This window comes from Polypterus senegalus, chromosome 15, assembly GCF_016835505.1.
Source record: "Polypterus senegalus isolate Bchr_013 chromosome 15, ASM1683550v1, whole genome shotgun sequence".
Taxonomy (NCBI): Eukaryota; Metazoa; Chordata; class Cladistia; order Polypteriformes; family Polypteridae; genus Polypterus; species Polypterus senegalus.
This window is the reverse complement of record NC_053168.1, coordinates 106,909,168-106,933,858: the sequence shown is the minus strand read 5'-3', so window position 1 is coordinate 106,933,858 and position 24,691 is coordinate 106,909,168. Positions and strand designations below refer to the sequence as shown.

At 39.5% G+C, this 24,691-nt stretch overlaps 1 protein-coding gene across 1 annotated transcript in view; it reads right to left on the bottom strand.

The window, feature by feature from the left end:
- itga9 (integrin, alpha 9) overlaps nt 1–24,691 on the bottom strand; it is a 336,927-nt gene that overhangs the window by 239,862 nt on the left and 72,374 nt on the right. The window contains exons 8-14 of the mRNA XM_039736193.1: nt 23,296–23,358; nt 22,156–22,293; nt 16,978–17,083; nt 8,917–9,011; nt 6,127–6,217; nt 5,403–5,448; nt 2,020–2,174 (exon numbers count right to left, since the gene is read on the bottom strand). Of these exons, the coding sequence (XP_039592127.1) occupies nt 2,020–2,174; nt 5,403–5,448; nt 6,127–6,217; nt 8,917–9,011; nt 16,978–17,083; nt 22,156–22,293; nt 23,296–23,358 (694 nt within the window). The remainder of the gene's footprint in view (nt 1–2,019; nt 2,175–5,402; nt 5,449–6,126; nt 6,218–8,916; nt 9,012–16,977; nt 17,084–22,155; nt 22,294–23,295; nt 23,359–24,691) is intronic.

The following is a 24,691-nucleotide window of genomic DNA, read 5'->3' as shown; positions in this document are numbered from 1 at the left end:
CCCACTTCCGCCTCCATCCTAAAGCCCCACTCCTTCCAGGAATGTTGATTTCTAATTAATAACTTCACTGGAAGTCAACATTTAGGTTAGATTCAACGACAGAAACATTTCAGAGTTCCTAGTGACTTTATCACTACTTTTCTTTTTTAGCACCCTTGCATGCTGTTTATTTTGGCTATTTTTGCCATCCTGTCAATTAAACAGGGTTACTGGCTGGTACCCTAACCCTCCTTTTGCATAACATTGTTCTGCATTTAGATTATCTATCTATCTATCTATCTATCTATCTATCTATCTATCTATCTATCTATCTATCTATCTATCTATCCATCCAAATGAATTTAATCAGTTATTAGAATTTTATGGAGTGGGCCCTATTGTATCTTATAACACATAAAGAAAATTTAAATCTGAGAATATTAATCTTCTTCATACCACTTTATTTGTAATATTGTGCCCTTATATTGTATATACATTTATGTTGGACCCTAAGCATTGTTATGCTTTCATATACATGATCACACCTGTTTACATCTGTGACTGCCTCTGTAACACTTTATACTGTCTGTATGCACTACACTGACTTCTATTTACAGTATGATGCCTTATATCTGTTCATGATATTTTTTATATGAGACACAGAGCTACTATGCACCCATATGTTCACACCTGGTTACTTTTCAATCCCTGTGTATTAATTTAAAACACTTTATATTGTTTCTCCTTCTTCTGAATTAACTCTATAAATGTTTATATGTCTATGTTATAATCGCTGCCCTAACAGGACCACCTCCCACAATTCCATCTCCCCATGGTAACTTTGAAATCCTGATACTGCTCCAGTGCTGAATAAACACTGAAATCATACCCTGGTACCACAAAATCTAAAAAAATGCTAATCTCTGTGTGTGTGTGTGTGTGTGTGTGTGCGTGTGTGTTCCTCTGAGCCCTCTGACTGGTCAGTTTGACATTGATCTGATTGGTCATCAGTTTGGCTATGGTGGATGCTGGCACAATACTTCAGGGATGTGAAGTTCAATTCCTGATTCTGTTTACTAAAAAGGAGTTGAAATAAAACACTTCAATGACAACAAAGTGAATAACTTACCGTGCAACATTGGGTTACTAAATACAACTGATGTGCAATCTGAGTTGCCTTCAAAGGCTGGAAGCATTTGCAAGAATATGAATACTGTTTTCACAGTAGGTAATGGTGACCTGTCTAACATTGATGGTAGTCAAAAAGAGTACAGGAGGTGAGCAAGGTGCCTTAAAAATGAAACGGTCTGAGAAGCAGACTTTAAAGAAGCGCAAATGAGAGGCTGAGACACGCAAAGGTACCGAGCAGATGTGTATAAACGTATTCTATTACCTAGGAAAGTACAGCTAGTATGGAATAAATTAGAAAAGTAGAATGCTATAATTTCACATTATTTTGTACTTTTGACTAACATTACAAAATACAGCACTTTTCATGAGGAAAAAAAGTGAACCAGCAAGAATTTTATGAGGATGGACCTAAAGAATTGACATGGCCAAAATCAAAGCAAAGGTCAATACCGAGAGCCAGAAAGCGAACCATCAAAACCAAAACAGCAAGTCAAAAATTCAGAGCTAAATTCTAATACCATGAATCACAAAGTGAAATGTTCATAATCACTATGTTCATCCAATCCAAGTATGGGAATTCATGTAGTGACCTGATATTGTCACTGGTCGTGCATTCTCAGTGAATCTTGGGATACATCATCATGGCAACGTACAACCCAATAAAATGCATTGACCCCGAGGTACTTAAACTTCTCCACATGAGGCTCGGACTGTAGATAATGTAAATAAATGTACCATCTACTTGTTACTTGTAAGTTACTTTGGAGATCAGAGCTACCACACTAAATATAAGTAAACTCTAATAAGTTGTTTATATCATCTTTTAATTTTACTCGTTAGGTTGTTACCAAATTCGAAGAAGGACAGAAAGAATTGTCTATTATAGGTTGATCCTATAATCCCACTCACCTATGCTTCCTGGCACTTCTTTTCCTCTGAAACTGAGGCATACTGAAACGTTGAAGCAGTTGACCTGTTGGACACCATCATTACACTGCGGAAAGGTGATATTAATGGCACTGGGCAGTAGTATGGACACGTCCACTGTGATAACAGGACGAGTTCTGCAGGAAAAGAAACCAACATAAGCACTCAGTAAAGGGGCACTTGCAATAGCGATTTAGGCATAAGAAAAAGACAGAGCTGAGGATCATCAACTGTCATGTCAAATGAGAGACGAGAAAGAAGAAACCGAAGAAGAGGCAAATGTATAAAGATAGTTCACATAATAAATCAATTATGGTTAGTGAATTAGTCATAAAAATAATCAATTCAACAAATGCCTGACCCTAATGACACGCTATAAGGGTAAATAGAAAAAGGCTGAAAGCAGCACAGCAACAATAGTTGATAGTGTGGGTTGAAGAGGAAAGAGAATATTACTAAAGGAAAGAGGGGTAGAGAGAAGTGAAAGAAAAAGTGTGGAAAAAAGTTTGCAAGAAGCAATAGGATTAAAGTGATACACATAAGGGAGTAGATCTCAGATGGCAGCAGAACAGAGAAAACAGAGGGGTATGTGAAAACACCATTACATTTATCTGAAACAAAAAACTGATTACAGGAAAAGATTAATCAGCAAAATCCTGACAATAAATAGATCAGAGGGAAGGACTGATAAAGAATTGAAAAAGGGTAGTAAATGAAAGGCAGAGAAGAAAGAATAGAGAATAGAGTAAAGGGTTATTGTATACTGTAAATTTTAGGAAACTGTGGATTACAGTACACTGGATTTAATAAAAGGCAGATCAGAGAATAAAGAAATAACTGAATGAGGAAGCAAGAGGAGAAAATGAATAAATGACTACATGGAATGAAAAAGTGGTAGAAGTCAGATTAGAGGTGAAGGACGGAACAATTTAGATAAAAGGGAGGAGGACAAGAGTGCGCTGAAGCAATTCACAGAGTTAAGGATTATAGCAAGTCACTTAGAGGAAATGGTAGACTAGAGGGTATGACTGTATAGAGAAGAATGAGAGTCAGTAAAAGAACTGAGGAAGGGTGGAAGTGTACAGTAAATGACTTCAGTGAGTAAATTACAGGAAACTACTTTGGAATTAAGTCTTGAATAAATCACAGAATAGAACAGAGAGTTGCAAAGGGTGAACACACTTATTGATTGCATCAAATATAATTATGAATATAACAGATTGGAGAAAAATATTAAATAGACCAAGCTGAAGAGAGAATGTGAGGAAAATGTGAAACTCTAAGGAAATGAACATTGCAGAAAAGAAAATTAAAAAGATTAGAACAGGGAGAAGAAGGGGCAATTGGGATAATGATTATTGTTAAAAATATAGAAATGTAAGATTAGAAAGAAAGACTCAAAAGACTACATACAAAAGAAGACAGGGAGAATTGCTTCATAGCGCGGGAAAAAGGGAGAGCAGATTCTCGTATAACAAACAAGAAAAAAATAAATTAGAAAGAATGATGGGATAGATTACACCAGACAGAGCAAAGAAAAATGAGTTAAAGTAACTAAAAGAAAGACAGAAGAGCGAGCAGAGCTATTGATTATAAAGAATGGACCCCACACTTTTTGTGCTGCACATTTCATTTTATGTGGATAAATTTGACTTTTGTGACCATCTTCCGTACAATCAATTACACATAAAGACAAAGTAAAAACATGACCTAGATCATTCTTGGCATGGCTTCTAATTCTTCCTGTGTATGTTGAATGATGCCATGGATTGTGAAAAATAACATTGAAAAAAGTGAAAGTAATGATAAGGATAGTATATATAGGGAAACATAGGGCTGTAGAGTTAAAGAATATGGAAAATAACCCACTGGAAAAAGTAGAACGGAAAGAAAGATTTTATAGAATATGTGACTTCTTCTTGTTCTTTTGGCTGCTCCCGTTAGGAGTCGCCACAGCGGATCATCTTCATCCATATGTCCTCTACATCTTGCTCTGTCACACCCATCACCTGCATGTCCTCTTTCACAACATCCATAAACCTTCTCTTAGGCCTTCCTCTTTTCCTCTTCCCTGGCAGCTCTATCCTTAGCATCCTTCTCCCAATATACCCAGCATCTCTCCTCTGCACATGTCCAAACCAACGCAATCTCACCTCTCTGACTTTGTCTCCCAACCGTTCAACTTGAGCTGACCCTCTATGGTCCTCATTCCTAATAATCCTGTCCATCCTCATCACACTCAACGCAAATCTTATCATCTTTAACTCTGCTACCTCCAGCTCTGTCTCCTGCTTTCTGGTCAGTGCCACCGTCTCCACACCATATAACATAACTGGTCTCACTACCATCCTGTAGGCCTTCCCTTTCACTCTAGCCTGCACTCTCTTTTTCACTTCTCTTCCACAATCCCTGTTACTCTGTGCCAGGAGATAAAGTGGTTGTAGTCATTATATATCATAAAATACACAAAATGACACATTGGATAAAAGAAAATTAGGCTGAAAACAAACAAGAGTAAGGAATGGTGTAAAATGCTACCAAGTCCTAACACTAATCAGAGAATGTAAACCTCTCCGAGACCCCTGAACATGCCTGCAAGGACTTGCTTGACTTACTCAAGCCTGTGAGATCTGAATAAGCACCTGCCTAATTAAGCTGCTCGCAGTAACTCAAACGTAAAAGAGGACATAATTGAAAAAAGGTCAGGATACAAAACAAAATCAGTCCAAAATAACTAAGAATCAGAACACATAAAGCAAATAAAAAAGTGCTCTAAAGTAAAGTTATTAAAGTGTAAATGCATAAGCAAATAGGGCAAACCACTGAAGATGGTGTCACAAAGACTGCCTGGGTTAACCAAAACAAGATCACAAAAGCTGACAGTTTGTATTTCTGAGTTCTGTTTTACAGGAAAAGGAACGAGTGCTGTTACATTACAGTACATGACAGGGAACACACACTCATGCCCAGTAACACATACAAGCTGACAGCTGTTTACAGTGACATTACTCCAGCAAAGCTCGATTGGAGCCCTGGAAAACAATGGCCAGCCAGAAAAAAAAAAATAAGAAACACTGAAAAAATAATGGAAATTCATTTAATTGACCTTGGAGACTTAACCGTGATACAGAATCATCTTCAGAGTCAGCTGCTCATAAGGTGAAATATCTCTGGGAGAAACAAGGGCTTCTCTCACATTCTGGGTGCTTTTCCTGCATTTGATTTTTTTTTATCACTAACTGTGAAAAACAGAAGGGTGGCAGAATACAAGGACCATCCTTAAGAAATATGCAAAAGTGAGGGAAGGAGGAGGAAGCAGAGTCAATTCATTACTAGTACATGTATCAGTCACTGCAAGTGCTCACCTCAGCAGAACCACGTGATCTGACATAAAAGCTCCAATGGTGACATCTGCAAGAAACCAAAGAACAGGACTCATCAACACACTTCAACTGATTCTTCCACTATGTGCATCGTCATTTGCACTGACGTGAGTAAGTATCGGGCCGGCACCCCTAAGGCCACTTCACACTTTTGCAAGATATGTGTCGCTCTTATCAGAAAAAAAGCATATTTTAACCCTGTTGCACTTTCACTCAAGATATTTCCCCCTCTGATGTTCTGTATAGCTGTTAGCATTTCAAAATACAGAATTAAACTGAAATTCCTCTTTTGCTTAATTTTAGTGAGGGTTTTCATAACAGTCTTTATACATTGTCAAGTCTGCATGATTAAGGAACATTCTCAGGGCTTCAAAAAGGTAAACAATAAAACCCCAAGAAGATAGGGGCATTCACTTGAAGACCATCACCTACAATGGAAGGATCAATCCCTCATCTTTTTCTTTAAACTGGCTTGATGCCAATTGTTTGCCCCCCACTTGTATTTTTATTTGACCTTTTTTCCCTTCCCTTCCCTTTTTACATCCCCTGCTTCTTTTTTCAGATTACAATGGCATAGTCGGCAAGATTTGGAAATGAAGAAACAGCAAGCCCAACCAGACCCAGATATTTACAGATTATTTCTTTTGAGCTTTTAGTTCAATTACTTTAGCAGACTAGGATTTCCCATCTGGTCATATCCACCTACCTGGGTATGCATTTCCATCCATATCCACAGCTCCTGATATCGACTGGCCAAACATCTGCAAGGCTGGGTTGATTGACCGCCCTGAAATCCTCTGGAGTAGATGTCAGAAAATAAATAAAATTAGCATAAGAGTGTCAGCAACCAAACTCATATATTTCTATGAGCCCCTGTGCTACTTGCCAGCCAGATGTTTGGAAATATGCAGTAAGAGAACCAACTGAATGCCAGTTCTCACACTGTGTTATATTAAAACTAGGGCATTAGCATCAATGACCATAAGAGGAAAAAGAGAACCTGCACATCGTGTTGATTTCTGATATACAAGAAGAAAAGATAGCAAAATGAAGTAAAAACTTCAGCTGCTTAAGTGTTGGACAGCAGCTTCTTTAAAGTTCTAACATGGTCAGACATTTGTCTTTGTCATGACAAAAAGTGCCCTGCTGACTTACAGTGCCTACAAAAAGTCTGACCTCCTTCAAAGTTCTCACATTTTACTGTTCTAGAACATTGAATTACAGTGGATTTAGTTGGCTTTTTGACAGCAATCAATGGAAAATGTGATCTCTGCCATGGGGTGTAAATTAATTACAAATATAAAACAAACTAATCGATCACATAAATATTCACACACTTCATTATGACATGTTTAAATCATCACTGGTGCAGCCAGTTGGTTTTAGAAGTCACAGAATTAGTTCAAAGGAGAGACCTGTGAGTAGCGAAGGGGTTTCAAATGATTGCAGTATAAATTCACATTATCTGGAAGGTCTAATTTGCGGTGAGTTGGTATGGTGGACTAACCTATACAATGAGGATAAAAGAGCAACCCCGAGCCACTCCTTTAAAAGGAGACTGAAAAGCACAGGTCAGGGAATGGACATGAGAAAATATTCAAATCAATGAATATCCCTGAGAATCCAGTTAAGTCAGTCATTAAGAAATAGGAATGGGGCACAGTTGATAAACTGCTAGAGCAGGCTAGCCACAGAAACCGACTGAGGAGAAGACTAATGAGGGAAGCCACCACATGACAGCCCTAAAGAAGACACAAGCTACGGCACATAAGACTGGAGAGACTGTGCAAACAACAACTGTTACCCAGAGAAAGACACCGTTAAATAAAAGACACACAACATTTCAGCTAAAGACACATGGGAGACTCTGAATTCAGCTGGAGGAAGGTTCTGTGGTCTAATGAGACCAAACTGAGCTTTTCAGCCATCAGACTAAACGTCACATTTGGTGCAGTCAAAAAAACCTGCTCATTATCAAAAATATACCAAACCCCTCGTGAACAACGGTGGTGGCATCCTCATGCTGTGGGGAAGCTTCTCTGCAGCATGTTCTGGAAGAATTATGAGAATAAAATGAATGTCACAAATTAAAGGGAAATCCTCCAGGAAAACCTGATGCAGTCTGCAAGAAACCGACACCTTGGGAGAAGATTTGTTCTCCAGCAAGACCGCGACCCCCACGCGTAAATCAAAAGTTAGACAACAATGGCTTAAAAACAGCAATGTTACTGTCCTGGAGTGGCCAAGTCAGAGTTCAAACCTTAACCCAACATAGAGTGTGTGGCTGGGGTTACAAAAGGGTGTTCACTCACGATCCCCATGCAACCTGACATAACTGGAGCAAAGAAGAACGAGGAAAAAGTGCAGTGTTTTGATGTGCAAAGCTGATAGAGACGTGAATACACAATCTCAAATTGTCAATGGCTGCCAAAGGCGCATCTACTAAATACTGACTTGAAGGGGAGAATAGTTATTAAATAGTTAATATGTGTTTTATATTGGTAACTAATTTAGACTGCTTTGCAGAGGTCTGTTTTCACTTTAACATTAAAGAGTCTTTTTGTGTCATTCAGTCTCAAAAACGCTAAGTTAAAGCAGATCTGATTGATTGTTGCATAAAAATAAAAAGTAAAAACTTCTAAAGGGGTTGAATACTTTTTATAGGCCCTGTGCTATCAGTGCTTTGCTGTCTGTTTGACGCCCTATATGTTTACCTGTCAGCCTGTCTTACTCTTTGTCAGTGTGTGTGTGTCTGTCTTGCAGTCTGTCTGACTCTCTGTTTGCTTAGTTAGGCCTTAACCTGTTTGTCTGTCTGACCATTCACTCTTGTCCAATTGTCTGATCTCCTGATTTTCTACCAGTCTTTCTGTCTGTCTGTGTGTTCCACTCTCCACCTGTTAGTGTCTATCAGCATATGTCTGCTTGTTCATTTATCTGTCTTTTTAAGAGTCCGTCTGATAACTTGCCAGTGCAAATCTCTGTGACTGGCTGCTTTTGTGTCTAGACATCTCTGTGTATGCTTGCTTGACGTCTGTGTCTATTTACTTGCTTCTGTCTCCTCTGTCTATCTGCCAGACACCATGACTGGCTTCATTTTGTATATCCATCTGTCCGTTTATCTTTCTGCAGGCTTACTGTATGTATCTGGTGGTTTCTATGTCTCTCTGTCCCTCTTGCTGTAGGTACTCAATGTCTGCTTGGTATCATTACACGTAAACATATTAAACAAGAATGCTAGTGATTTAAGAAAAGCACTATATGACAAAAAAACATATAAACACACAACAAAGACACTGTACCCTAAGAGAGACCATGCTAAAGTGTGATAGCGGGAACCCACAAAAGTAAGTAGCAAATTGCAAGTGGTCATCTTTTTCTGAACATATCACATACTGTATTTGAATGTATCTAAATGTGAAGTTACATTCTTTTTCTTAAAATAAAAAACATGGTTTGTGAAAGCATAAAAAATAAAAGATTTCACATTTTGACTTACCATGGAATACTTTGTCACTATCCCTTCTGCATCCCCGTGGTAGATATACACAGCTCCAGCGTAGTCATCTTCTTTAGGGGCTCCAATGGCAACGTCTGCCAGAACCAAATGAAAAGTTAACCGCCATCAAGAACATCTGCATCTGTCCTTAATGATTCAATTGTGCTTTGGGCGTGCTGCACAGTGACAAACACAGAGCTGTGGGGGGCATAAGGGCTGGCTGAAACCTTAGAATTTTTATAACAGCATGCCTCTGAGTTAAATGAATAAACACACTCATGAAATGCAGAACAATACACATGGAGCAGGCAGTGGTAAGGAAGGCAGTGGGAATTACCAATAAAACCTGTTACGTTGTGCCCTTCCCAAATTAAATACATTCAAATGTTATTCAAAAGGAATCAACACGTGACTACTGTCTCCATCCAAAGAAAACATGTGTGAGAGGCAAGCATCAGTGACAATAAGTGGGGACAAGATGGCGAGACCCCTCCAAGAAAACACAGCAAGCATTTCTAAGGGCTTGATCCCACTCAGAATCCAATAGAACGGTTGGGGTGAACTCCAGGCCTGGAGTGCTGCAGTGGCTACACATTTTCATTCTAGCCTTTTTCCTAATCAGTGACCAGTTTTCACTGCTAATTAACTTTTTCCCCATCACTTTAATAGCCATGTTTGAAGGGTTCAGCTCTCTGAATTGATTCCTTTTTTCATTAAATGACAGCCAAGCAGAAATGAGATGGGCTTCAAACTCCAACCAGTTTCACTCCAATCACTTTCTTAATGAGAAGCCAATTCTTCCTGTTAATTAAACCCGTTATTTAATTCCATGGCTTGTTGCTGCTCTCACTCTGCCACAGCACACATTTCCAAAACTGTTTTTCTGTTTTTCCTAAGAGCACCGTCAAAATGTTTTGGTGACCTAAGAGATCAACCTTACTAACACCATCACCTCTCTTTAATTTCAGATATTGTGTAATGGGCACAGGGGAGCTGGTCATGTGGTGGCTTGTTTTGTGTCTCATTATTGTTTGGCTGCTAATTAAAGAAAAAGAAACAACTATGGGGCCTGAGTCAAGTTAATTAAAAGAAGTAATCAGCAGCAAAAACTGGTCACTAAATAAGAAGATGGTAAGAATGAAAACCTGCAGCCACTGCAGCACTCGAGGCCTGGAGTTCATCACCCCTGCAACAGAACCTTCACCAGCTTTAGCAACAATGATGTGGACATTGAAGTTCAAAAGAAAAACAGCCCCTAATGTCTACAACTGGATGGTTATAACCACACATCAAAAACTAATTTAATAAATAATATTGCTGAATATTATTTTCAGAATGGGGCAGATTCCAAATACTAACATGGCTGTAAACTGTAGTGGTACAGCCATATGAAGGAGCACACAACAGGGCTGCTGCCAGGCTCCAGTTTGACTGTTTGACTTCAGTCTACTTGGTTAAACTCACCAGGCCTAAGTGACTGCCATATTGTCTGCAACGTCCCTGTTACTGGCAGGTGTATGTACAGTAACATACAACAACCTGATGGGACATGCTTGTTGTTCATGTAAAACAATTTCAATATGAAATAGATAGATAGATAGATAGATAGATAGATAGATAGATAGATAGATAGATAGATAGATAGATAGATAGATAGATAGATAGATAGATAGATCACTCTTGCATATGCTGTTGTCCTCTTACAAAGAAGTAGGCCTTTTTAGTACCTGCAGGAATACTGCTGTGGACAGACAAAGTGACTCTAATACACCATTTTAATCACTCCTCTAAGAAAATAAAAAATGTGTGGATTGCTTCATTTTTGACTAGTTTCGTTAAAGCTGTGTGTTTAATATAAGTTAACTCACTTACAAAAAAACAAAAGAGAAGAGTGATGCTAGTGCGATCAAGAATATAGTATAGATGGTGCATTAATTGGCTAGGATCCATACTGCATATGCTAACAAACTTGCCTCTCTGTCCTTGTTATCTACAATAATAAGAAATATAGGACTTTAATGCACTGAAAACACATTTTATGAATTTTCTAATATCCTACAATGGATAATATTCTACAAAATTCTACAAGGGTAAATCAAAAGTAAAGGTAATTTGAAAATTACACGGTGACCGCAATGAATAGAATCTGACACAATACAACATGTTTGTGATGGCTTATGGGTAGTGCAAACACACATAGCACAGCACAGTGCTCTGCCGTTAGTCGAGTTGAAGCCAAAGTCAAATGAACATGGACACTCCACTGTAGGATTGCATCACTGTTGAACAACATGTCGTAGAGAGATTTCTATGGGCAGAGGGAATGAAATCTGCTGAAATTCAAGGAAGGATGTTATCTCAGTACAGAAGTGAAAACAACAGGACTCAACCAAAAGTTTATGAATGGGTAGATAAGTTTAAAGCGGGAAGAACAAGTGTGGCCAATGATAAGCAATCTGGTCAACCATCTACATTTGGATATCAGCTATGGATCTGCACGTGCCACAGTACATGATGACTTGGTGTACTGGAAAGTTTGAGCAAGATAGGTACCCAAACAAATGACTAATATGAGTGAGTCAAATCTGTCATTAATTTATTTAATATACTTAAGCAGTAGTACATAGCATGATAGTTTTTGTTGGTGTTTTTGCATAAAAGGTTATGAAGTTTTCATTCAATCAGAAAACAAGAGAAATTAGAAAAAAAAAGTCAGACAAGGTTTTTACTTAGAACATACAATAGATTATTGGGAAGTATTTGGTTCATCCCGAAACTAAAATTCTGCTGTGACTTATGTATGCAAATGTACCATCAGGTTCTTCAGGCGAGATATAATCGATTACATCTGATTTCATTTCGCCTGAAGGGGACTGAATTGCCTCGAAAGCTTGCATATTATAATATTTTTAGTTAGCCAATAAAAGGTGTTATTTTGCTTGGCTTTTTTCTGTACACATTATGGTAATGTTATTCAGACATACAATAAACAATTAAAATTACTGTTAATAAATTATATGCTAAGTGGATTTTAGACCACAACAAAAATAAGCATTTTGAAGGAAAAATGCAAATTACAGTATTAAAAAAATCAAGGCAACTGGTGGCAGTTATATAATGAGCCCATAATGTAAAACGAGTGAATGCACCCTTTAATTTTACATTCCTCCACAAATATTATTTAAATCCAGTCTGTTTATTAAAGACATTATGGAAAGTTCCACGTAGGGCTTTAAATTAAAGAGATCTATAAGAATGTGCATTTTATTACTGAAAAATCCCAGCTTCTAGATTTTACTATGTGAGCATCATACAGTTTTAAATGACTAGGGTTCATAATGTTATTTTCTAAGAAAAGGAAAAAAGGAAAAAAAGAGAAAAAACAGAGAACATTTGAGACAGTGTGTGAATAACCTGTACCGTTTGTTAATTTGTATGGTGAAAACGTTGCAAAAACAAGTTATTTCATAAATTGTGGCTGTCTCAGTTGGCTGCCTTGCTGCCTTTGACATATGCTCTCCACTTGAGATCTGAGCATTTTTGCAGGATGTGGTCACCTTTTTGGACATATGCTCATGGCCTTCCTCCCCTAATTTAATGAATTAATTTATCATTGTTCTAGTGAATTGTAAATTCTCTTCTTATTGTGCCGTAACATGTTTTTACATGAATTATTCATCAAATGCGTTATATTTTAAAGATGGTTTATGCATGCAATTTTGTTTGTCTAATTTCCATATAGTACTACTGATTTTGAGCCAAAATTAATTAATTTGCATATAAAGATTGGGGCAGTATTGTGGCGCAGAGTTTAGTGCTCCAGGACCCTGGGACAGGTTTTTTTAAGACATTGCGTCTTCTTAGATTTGAAACATATAGTAAGCATGTTAGGTCACCTGGTAAGTCTATGTGAGCACAGCAGATGTGAGTGCTGTCATGTCTGAGTGAGCCCTCTGATGGACTCATCCAGGGTTGGCTTTTGCATTGCCATTAAAGCTTCCAGGACAGGCTTGAATTTCCCTAAGGCCATACAGAGGAACAAGTGAGTTTAGAAAATTAGTGGATTCTGTCACAAGTAAATAATCAGATAGGGACTTACTCTGTCTTCATCTCCTGTCATTATTGCATCAAGATAGATAGATAGATAGATAGATAGATAGATAGATAGATAGATAGATAGATAGATAGATAGATAGATAGATAGATAGATAGATAGAACCACACACAACCATCTCTATGGTTTACATGGAATGATAAAAAAGAGGAAAAATATGTCAGTGGCAGTTCTCTGGACGAAAATGCCTTCTTGATGCCAGAGGTCAGAGGAGAATGGTCAAACTGGTTTGAGATTAAAGGAAGGGAACCGTAACTAAAATAACCAATCATTACAACCAAGGTGTGCAGAAGAGCTTCTCTGAATGCACAAAATGTTGAGACCACAACGGGTGCCATTCCTGATGTCTAAGAACAGGCAACTGTGACGGTGTGGGTCCTGCTCCATGCTCTCTCTTCCAGTTTTGGGAGCCTCTTGAACCCAGCACCATCGGTAATGTAACTGGATGAGCTGGCTGATGAGGACAAATCACACTGAGAGCAAAGGGATGGCGTAAAAGTGCCCATGCTTATTATTAACCAAAAAATCTAAACAATTGTTTTCCAATAAAGTGCAGTGTACAAAAACAGTCCATATTAATCCTTAAAAACAGTTGACAAGTGGAAGTTAAAATCCATAATAAATAAATCCTTTAAAACGAGGTTAACATACTGGCTAGAAGCTGTCTTTTTTAAAAACCTGGTGTCTTCTCCTTTTAACTGGCAGCTCCCATACTTCTCCCATACAGGCCTTGCAACACGGGAGTCCGCAGGTTCAGTTGACTCTCAACTGGTCCAGTAGCCTTCCGTCCCCTGGCTACGTACAGCTCACTCGCTGGACTGAGACTCAGGACCCAACGGCCAGGCCGCTCACGTTGAGGGCTATCCCTCCCAAGCGTCCTCAATTCCCGCTGCCTTCTCGGCCTTACGCAGTGAGCCGTCTATGATCCTGGTCACTCCAACTCCTCTGAATAGCTCAGCAGGAGTAACCCAATCCATCTGCCCCAGAGTGCTGGTCTTACACCCTGCTAGAGCTGTCCTTCCAACTGCCTGCCTTTGCTCCAGCGAGCCTGCTCTCTCTTTTTCGCTCCTACACCAGCTTTTGTCTCCTCCTGCCTTCTTCTTTCTCTAACCTCCATTCTATCTTGCTCTTTCGCTTTCTTTTTCCTCTTAGGCTGTACTTATATGGTGCCATTGGCACAGTGTCTCAATCACACACCACAGGAAGCCAATGAAGCAACTGTGAATTATCACACCTTCACGTGCAGATGCATCTTACCCCAATTACCTCATCAACTCCAGGTGGCTGTGCGAGTGTGCCCACCGAGACTGACATGGCCAATGGATTATTTAAAAAAAAAATGGAAAAATGTTGCCTGGTCTGATGAGTCTCAGTTTCTGCTGTGATATTCAGATGGTAGGATCAGAGTTTTGCGTCAACAACATGAATGCATGGATCCATCCTGCCTTGTATCAGCAGTTCAGGCTGGTGATAGTGGTGTAATGGTATGGCACACTTTGGGCCGCTTAGTACCACTTGAGCATCATTTAAATGCCACAGCCTACCTGAGTATTGTTGCTGTTCCTTTATGAAGCCGTATACTCATCTTCTGACACATCACTCAGATCATCTCAAACTGGTTTCTTGAACATGACAATGAGTTCACTGTACTCAAATGGCCTCCACAGTCACCAGATCTCAATCCAATAGAACACCTTTGGAGGTTCATATCATGTATGTGCAGCTGGCTAATCTGCTGCAATCGTGTGATGCTATCATGTCAGTATAGACCAAAATCCTCAAGGAATGTTTCCAGCACCTTGCTGAATCTATGCCATAAAGAATTACCGCAGTTCTGAAGGCAAAAAGGGGTCTGACCCAGTATTAGAAGGTGTACCTACAAAAGTGGCTGGTGAGTGTGTACAAGTGGTCAGGCCCAATAAGGTGAAACACGTGCCGTGCACTCTTTTTGTTATTTGGCAGATACCATATCACGTATACATATACACATTGCAGTCTATGCATACATTTTTAGTGTGAACATACACATGACAATAACCTTGAACTGCCCAGACTTCTATATCTATCTATCTGGTGGCTAATCAGGCATTCTACTCTAACTATAAGCTAGCTGAAGAGAAGATGAGAGTAGCAATCACATTACAGGCTGGTCCTGTTCTGTCAATACCCATGACAGCATCTCAGTCATCAACTTGTGCCTGCATCATTTGGCTCATATTGCATTAGAATGCCCACAAGTGGCCAACTGGCTGAGTTTACCCAGAAATTTACTTCATGCAAGAATAAAGAGTATAAAGTCTGCTTCCTTCAGCACATTTGTCATATCTTAAGTTTTCTTTTTCCCTTCCTGTACACTGCTACTGGGCCCATGATGTTTATCATATGTAAATGATACTCTAATTTATTATATGATGCTGCTGGATTTCTGAGGATGGTACAGTGATCATCACTGCTACCTGACTCATCTTAAATCCTTGGTTCTCCACAACTTTCTTGGACTGTCGCCTTATCATGGTTGACTTCTACCTTGTACCCAATTCATGGATTGGATATTTCATTATCTTCATCATCAAAGGTGAACCATGTAGAGCCTCTTAAAGTGGACCAAAGATGTGATAGTCGAAAGGTGCCAGACCAGGGCTGTAAGGGGGATGTGAAAGTTAATGTTGCATTGCCACCTCTATTGCAGCCGCTGCATGGGGACATGTATTGTCATGTTACTGACAGCATTCATCTTCTTTTGCTGCAAATTGGTGAATTTCAGCAGGTTTCTCTCCCTCGGGATGGAGTGGTGGCTCTGAGGCTAGGGTTTTGCACTGGCAATGGGAAAATTGCAGGTTCAGACCCTGTAAACGCCAAAAAGTGACTCTACTTCATTGGACCCTTCAGCAAGGCCATTAACCTGCAATTGCTCCATCCTGAGTATGACATTAATCTGCATCCAGCCCTGCATGTAGGTCCTCCAACCAGCAGATAAAACCTATGGGTTGGTGGCAGAATTGGCACTCCTGCCACCATAAAAAACCTCACACTGTTTCACTGCATCTGAACTAGTTTGGTGCTGAGGTGTCACCCATTGCATGGCTGCACTCAGGTCCTAATCTGGGACCCTGAGTTGGTTTATTGTGTGGTGGGTGAAGCAATGTGCTGTATCAGCGCCTGCTCCTAACCTCTCTTTCTCTTTTCACTCTCTCTGCCCAAAGAAATCTCCCTATGGGGTGTTGATCAACAGTGGAGCAATCCCGCCGTGGAGCATCCATGCTCATCTGACCTTGGCTTCAGCCAGATTAATGGCAGAGGACTGTGCCGTGCATTCAAACTGCCCCACAAGCCATCAGAAACGTGTTGTACTGCGTTAGCTTCTATACATTGCAGTTACTACGTAATGTTCAAATTACCTATACTTTTTGATTTACCCTCATATATTGGATGGATGAATTACTGTATGACCTGATGTACTTGATAGAATGTGTAACCCTAACAGGAAATTCTCTACAAAGGAGACTCCATCCAAATGAATTATTGCAGCAGGTCCACGGTGTTTTTGAAAGCCTGGTGCCTCCTTACAACGCAACTTTGATTAGCTCTTATTAAGATTTAAAAAGTAAGTGTATGTCAGTGGTTCATCTGGAACATTGATTCTTGAATTCCTACTTGGTAAAATTCCATTTACTTATTTCTGAAAACAATTAATAACCTTTTGCTTGCTTCCTGCTTTTCTGCTTTAAACATGAAAAGCCTTCCCAAATCGCTGAGAAACCTCTGATTGCTGATCTTGTAAATGTAGAGTTAGGAATCAAATAGTTCAGAATAGTCAAAGTAATTTAAGGGCGTATTCCCTGACTCATGAGTGCACTGCTTGAAGTACAGCGATGGACTTGCGTAATTTTAGAAGGAAGTGTGAACACAACAGATTGAAAAATGACAGTTAAGGACCACAAACTGACCTGGAAATCCATCATCGTCAATGTCTCCCAGAGCTGAGATGCTCTCCCCAAAGTGGGCGTTGTATGCATTGTCCCCATTCAACAGTACTCTCTCCTCCAGGTTACCCTGCCGTGGAAAACAGGATGATATGGTAAGGTGCATGCTGCTGTTAGAAGGGTTGATGAAGTGGGGTGTTTTAACACTTCCAAACTATTCAGTACCTGATGTTCTACCAGAAGCCATTGGATTTGAGTGTTAACATATTGCACATCATTATGAGCATGATTACAGAAGGCTTTAAGAAATTGTATTAGTCATTATCAATATAAATAATATAAATTATATATATATATATACAGAGGAACTGCATTGTAATGTTCTTGACTAAACAGCATCAGCCCTACAAGATTACAGTAAATAACTCGCCCTGCCATTATGGCACTAAACTATCTCGTATCCACTCAGAGGCACTATATACACACCAGTACCCACACCAGTTCTGCAGAGGCTGTCAATGGGATGATGTCCAGGAAGATTTGGAGCTTTTAACTGGAATTCTTCCATTCTAATAAGTGCCTTACATTCTTATCTTTTACCACTGCCAAATACATCACAGAGCTCAGACTTCTTATGTAACTCAAAATGTCAGGTGCTTTATGCATCAAGATCACAAAAAGAGACAAGCTCTGCTTCTCAACAATGTGGCATTTGCAGTTTTTTTGGGGAATACCAGCAGTGTTTCTTAAACTTACATTATCATTAAAAAGAAAAACAAAATGAAAAGTGCTAATCAGAAAACAAAACTGAAGTTTAAGCTAAAAATGACTCATCTCCTGCTGGTTGAAGCAAACAATTCTTAAATTATATAGTGCCTTTCACACAGAACTGTCACAAGGCCTTTCACAATACAGGCATCGCTTAAGACAACAATGTAAAAACACCTGAAAAATTAAGTTACAGCCACTGTGCTTTAATTCCACATCATCTGGGTCTGCTTCACCACCATCAGATGTGACACAGAATCACCTCTGTGCTGCTTTACAAAGATGTTGTCGCCAACACCCCAGAATCCTTATGCTTTACAAACACGGCCAGGTAGGCAACTAAGATTTTCTGAGACTGTCCGATTGCCTTGTTGCACACCTCTAGGAGGCTGATCATTTAACTTTGGGGGTCTTACTCTCTCAGATTCTATCATCACAGACCCAATCTTAGGTCTTCAACAGCTGTAACATTGACTATTAGTCTCCTTCTCTTATTATTCCCAAAACTGTTCTGTCTGCTCCACCTTTCCATAATACTCAGTGTAGCATCTGTTGTTACAATGTCTGCACAAAGCATTAGTTCCACTTCTTCAGTACTGCAGTTTTCATGTGTTTAATCAATCTAATCCATCCTCTCTACTTAATGTCTTTACAAAGTGCCTTGTAATGGCGGATGTTATTAATGAACCTACAATATATAAGAATTGGCTGTGGTAGAAGATTAACTGACAACTCTGAGCTGGCCCAGTCTGAATGAGTGTGGACATTTGTGAGTACGCATGGCCTGGGATGGACCAGTGTCCCACCTACTGCTGGCTGTTGCTTTGTGTCCCTTTGTTGAAAAATATTGGTTCACAAAATGAGTGGAAGGATAATAAAACATTACAGCAATCAAGCTCCCTGATTATGGATTCCTCAAAGTGTTGTACTGGAAAAACCAAATTCAACAAATGAATGGATGGATGACTTTCTGACTGATTTTAAATGATAGATTTGATTGAATTAAATAAACTTTATTAATCCCTTGGGGAAATTCACATGTATACAGCAGCAGAATCTTAAAAAAATCAGGAGTGGTCTCCTCTAGACTTTCTCATATACTCAGATATGAGGATGGATATTTGTGGTGTAAACCACAAGACAACAATTATATTTTTATATTATGTACATTAAAGAACCATCAACAACAAATCAAATCAAATGAATAATATATTGAACAATTATTATAAGGGTGGCGCAGTAGTAGCGCTGCTGCCTTGCAGTTAGGAGATCCGGGTTCGCTTCCCGGGTCCTCCCTGCGTGGAGTTTGCATGTTCTCCCCATGTCTGCGTGGGTTTCCTCCGGGCTCTCCGGTTTCCTCCCACAATCCAAAGACATTGGCCCTAGTGTGTGCTTGGTGGGTGGGTGTGTTTGTGTGTGTCCTGCGGTGGTTTGGCACCCTGCCCAGGATTGGTTCCTGCCTTGTGCCCTGTGTTGGCTGGGATTGGCTCCAGCAGACCCCCGTGACCCGATTCAGCGGGTTAGAAAATGGATGGATGGACAATTATTATAAAAGTAAAGTTGAATAAATCAGACTGTGCAGCTGCATGAACAAAAGGTAAAGTATCACTTCTGGCTAACAGAAATAGCCCAAAAGTTGATAGAAATCTACATTTTGTACCTAATACTTGTATGCAAAATTTGGTTGACCTATGTGAAAACGCACTCAAGTTATCGTGTTTACATACACACAGGCACATAGACATAATTCCAAAAATTGTATTTTCGGATTAAGGGAGGTCTAAAGTGTCGAGATTCATCAAAATAAGAAATGCAAAATCTCGAAATGGAATATATGGAGGATTCCAATACTTTGCCTATACTTTGTATACGAGAAAGTCAGGGAGATCTAAAACGTTGAGATTCATCAAAATCTCAACATCGAATCTTTGGACAATAACAATACTTTCCCTAAACTTCATATACAAGAAAGTAACAAGGATATAGACTGATAGGAAAAATAATACAGTCAATCAATCAATCGATAAGTAAATAAATAAAAATAGATAAATGTACAGTGTACAGGAAGGGAACATTTTCAAAATAAACTTAAAGAGTATGTCAGGAGGAATCATTGAATTGCCTGATAGCAGTGGGCAGAAAAGACCCCCAGAGGTGCTTCTTAGCACACCATAGTGGAATGTGCCTGTGGCTGAAAGTACTCCAAGGGAGCGCCTCTTGGAGGGGATGGAGGGGATTTTTCGTGATGGTATCCAATTTTGCCATCACCCTCTTTTCCACAACAGCTTCCAGTGTGTTTGTGCAGGCATTTGTGTGTCTTTTGAGCTCAAATTACTTCCCCCGGAGACTGCAGTGTAGAACATCACACTGGATACTATGGACTGATTGAACATTTCCAGCAGGTTGCCGCATATATCAAAAGAATACAAATCTTAGAAAAATTGTAAAATAATTTAAACCTAATTGGGAATAAATGAAAAAATAATATTCCAGCTGATACATGCACTTATTCACAGCCAGTGACACATTACATGACTTCTGGTGAGAGGGGATGTCAAACATGATGACTGCAACTGCTAATCGCATCGCTTGAGCAGATCACATTACATGACTAGCAATCACAGGCTATGATAGATTACACGACTTTCCAGCACAGTTTCCAGTTTTCAAAGTATTGCACGCTCACAGCATGCTGACAGCCAACTACATGCTGCCTGACAGAAAATAGGGCAAATACTTTCCAAATATACTTTCAGAATAGTGAATTCAGCCACAGTCTCTGCCCTTTTACATTCTGTTGTGGTACATAAAACATGAGACATTGGACAGACAAGCTTCTCTTCTGTTTGCAAGGTCCAAAACATCTTCATTCCTTACTCCTCGCAGGTGCAGTATATGCATTGTACATCCCAATAAGTGCTCATTTGCTCTGAACTTTTGCACACACACAAGCCCACCCTTTGGCTTGATTTTGTAGGGCTAATTCATAGACTGGTTGAACTGTGATGGCCGAGAATGTGAGACTACATGACTGACTCCTACATGTCAAGGTTATGTAAATGAAAATCGCTGAAAAAGTTGTGTAATGTGACAGGGCCGTTAGTGGATTCTATTAAGATAGGCATTGTGGTTAGCGCTGCTGCCTCATGAACCCCTGGAGACAGGCTGTTTATTGTCAGAGACATGCTGGAGAGGATTTTTTTACAGATACACTGGATCTTATACAACATCCGAAAAGCGTTAGATTAACTGTTGACTTTACTCCTTACGCATGAGTGTACCCTGTGATGGACTGGCAGCTGTTCACCTCATTCTTGCTTCTATGACCATGAACAAGATTCAGAAGGTTTAACAATGAAATGAATACGTTTTAAAGATACATTTAATTATTTGGCTGATGCCTTTATCCAAGATGACCTACAACATTTGAGATACATCCATCCATCCATTTTCCAACCCACTATATCCTAATTACAGGGTCACGGGGGTTACTTTTCTTTTGAGTTTCCAATGAGAGTGCAGGCAGGTGAAGTGACTTGCTAATGGCCACACAGTGTCAGCAGCAGGATTTGAACCCACAAGTCTTAACCACTATGCCATACTGTGTGTCTAAACTAAGCAAAAATGGGTTAAATTAAAAAGATCTAACACAATGGAAATGTGATAAACTGAACTGTATTAAACTGAAGTGGATTGACATTCATGTACTGAAATCCATTCGTTCAGGAAGCGGGCGAGGACCATACTCTGTGTGAAAAGCCAATTTGTACTGAAACAAGGGTCATTGAAATGGAACTTGAACTTAACTGAAGCAAACGGAGGTAAACTTTAACTGTAGCCTGAACTGACAATCGTCCACTGCACACACTTTCAAATAACTGGACTTCAAGCAGATTTACTTCTGGTCAGTCACTGCGTCAAACTTCATTTTATACAACAACTTTACGGTCATCCCCATCACAAGGTACTTCAGTCCACTCGAATACAACACAGTGAGATGAATTGAAAAGAATTCACCTACAGCTGGTTAAATGGAATCAATCTGTGTGAAAAACGATGCATTTGAAGTAATCTACACTGAGCAGAATTCACATGAAGTGACAAAAAGTACAGAATGGGAATGCTGCTTTAATAAAATCATCCTGACTACAAGCAATGCAAGTGAACAGGACACAATGTCCTCAAGCGAAACTGACCTGAATGAAATGTGGAGTCACTCATCCCAATCTAAGCTGTCACAACAAAGCTTTCTCAGTCCGAAACAGGAAGCATCTCCTACGCTCAGCCAGGCAGGCCATTGCTCACATCATCTCAGAGTCCACTGTAGTTCACCCATTCCCAATCAGTCTTCACAGATAAATGGTCTTCACAGACCAGGCACACACTTTTGGCTTTACATAACGGCTTCCATTATTTGTAAAGAACCGTACTTACGTTTCCTTTGTTGATAAACACTGCAACATGACCTTCATCTCTGACATCACTAAACATGGGAGCCCCCACTAGCAGATCCGACAGACCATCCTGGTTCAAGTCAACTGCACACAAGGAGGAGCCGAAGTAAGAGCCCATCTGAAAACCAGTCACAAGTCATAAGTTAGTATATTAGGAGTCATCTTGTTGATTTGGTTTTGTATTGTTGGTCCAAGATGCACACCATTCAGGAAAATGTTTTATCTTTTTGGCTATGGATGCAACACTGGGACACACAACATTACAGGAAAGTGAATGACTCCAAGTGCGATGACCACACACAGCTTATCAGTGGGGGGACCTTGAACTTGTCTCAGAAAGGATACTGTTATTGTTTGCTGAGTTCCTGTGATTATTATATTTTAAGCTGAGCTGCGCAAGATCAGCATCCAGTCAAGATAACTTCAGCTAGGAAAAGTGGAATAGCAGCCTGGAAATAATTCATTCAGGAGGACTGCCATATAAGTTTATAAGGCTGCTTCACTCTGATGTAATTCACCACAAATTCACACGAATGTAAAACATGAATGGCAGCAGACAGACTGAGCAATGATTGCATCAGTCAGCCGTCTCAATTAAGTCAGCCAGTCCATACTTTTGGATTAACTAACATAAGTCGTCCAATCTGTGAACAAGTTTGAAAGGCATGCTGGTTTCGAATCAATGGAGCAACCCAGGATTTCATGTATAAATTATGGAGGACGGTGAGTTGAGAGTTTGGGTATGGGGATGAACCTGCCAAAGTGAGCCAATGAAGAAGGTTCAAGTACAGTGAGCAGGAAGAGCTCGCCATATTGACATGTCTTAAAAGGAGGACTGCACATGAGCAAAATCGCATAATAGCCCTGCCAGTACGAAAGGTCAAAGTGATGGGGTAAGATAGTCCGACCTAGGGTTAGTGATACCTCACCCTAAAATATGTTGCTTATCTGAAAAGAATATGGACCCTGAATCCAAATGTTTCTATTTTTGATAGAAAAGAGACTGAGGCATATTAGAAAGTCACATGCAGTCTCCAGGCATTGTTGTCATATCCAGTTACCGTTATTCATAATTACACGACAATGACACAGGAAGAAATCACAACAGTGGATACTCTACCTTCTTTCCAGTGGCTTTAAAGAACAAAACCAGAGACCCTTTATCAATTCTAAAAATATACACCTGAGGAGAAAAAAAAGAAAAAATGATTTGTAACAGACTTAAACACTCCGGAGGGAAGGGGTAGGTGGGTGGCAAGTGACAAAAGACCTCAGCTCTATAAGGTTTAGCAACTTACAACACCAACAGATCCCATGCTGGTAGTCACCAGAAGGATGGAACCCTCAATATAAAGCATTTCATAGGGTCCAGAATATTTTGAATGATCTGTGATATGAAATCTGACAGGTCTGCTGAATTCACCAACATTCTTCTTTGGGAGAAAATATGGACTTACACCTTAGTTACAGTGATGAAAATCTCTCCTGGGTGCTTAGTTGTACAGTGTCAAGAAAAATTATATGAACCCTGTCAGAGTTTTATGATGGATTAATTCTGCTTTTGTGCATTAATTGGTTATAAAATGTTATCTGATGTTCATCTAAATTACACGTTTAGACAAACATAATATGCTTAGGCAAATAACACAAAATTATAATCTTTCTTGTCTTTATTGAAGACCTTCATCAAACATTTACAGTGTGCCATAGTAAAAGTAAGTGAACCCTTGGATTTAATAGCTGGTCAAACCCCCCTTGGCAGTTGTAACCTCTAACAGGCATTTCCAGTAGCTGTGAATCAGACCCATATGACATTCACCAGGAACTCTGGACCATTCTTCATTATAGAACAGTTTCAGCTCAGTCATATTCTTAGGACACCTGTTGTGATTGGCTCTCTTGAGGTCATTCATGGCATTTCTATTGGGTTAAGGACTGGGCTTTGACTAGATCACTCCAAAAGGCATATGTTCGTTGTTTGAAGTCATTCTGTAGCAGGTTTACTTTAATATATGGAGTCATCGTTCTCCATTAAGCTTCAGCTGGCAGAGAGCCACCCTGATATTATCAAGAGAATACCTTGATAAATGTAAGAAGTCATTTTCTTCTTGAAAATGGCAAGTTGTCTGTGAGACAGCAACATAGCTGCAAATCTTGATGCTACTTAATCAATGGAATGATGTTGCCCTTTTTATGTCACACATACTGCTGTGTATTCCTCACAAAAAATTGAACCTTAGTCTCACCAGTCCACAAAACATCTTCTCAGTAGTGCTGTGGAGTGTCAACGTGGTCTTTGGCAAACTTCCGATATTTTTAGAGAGCAGTGGCTTCCTTCTCGGTGTCCTGCCATGTTCCCCAAGCCTGTTCAATGTTTTGTGTTTGGTAGATTCATGAAAAGAGATGATAACTTGGTCCAATGATTCCTTCAAGCCTTTAGCTGTTCTTCTTGGGTTGTTTTTTTAACTCAGTGCACATTCTGAATTGTGCCTTTCGAGTCATCTTGGCCAGTTGCC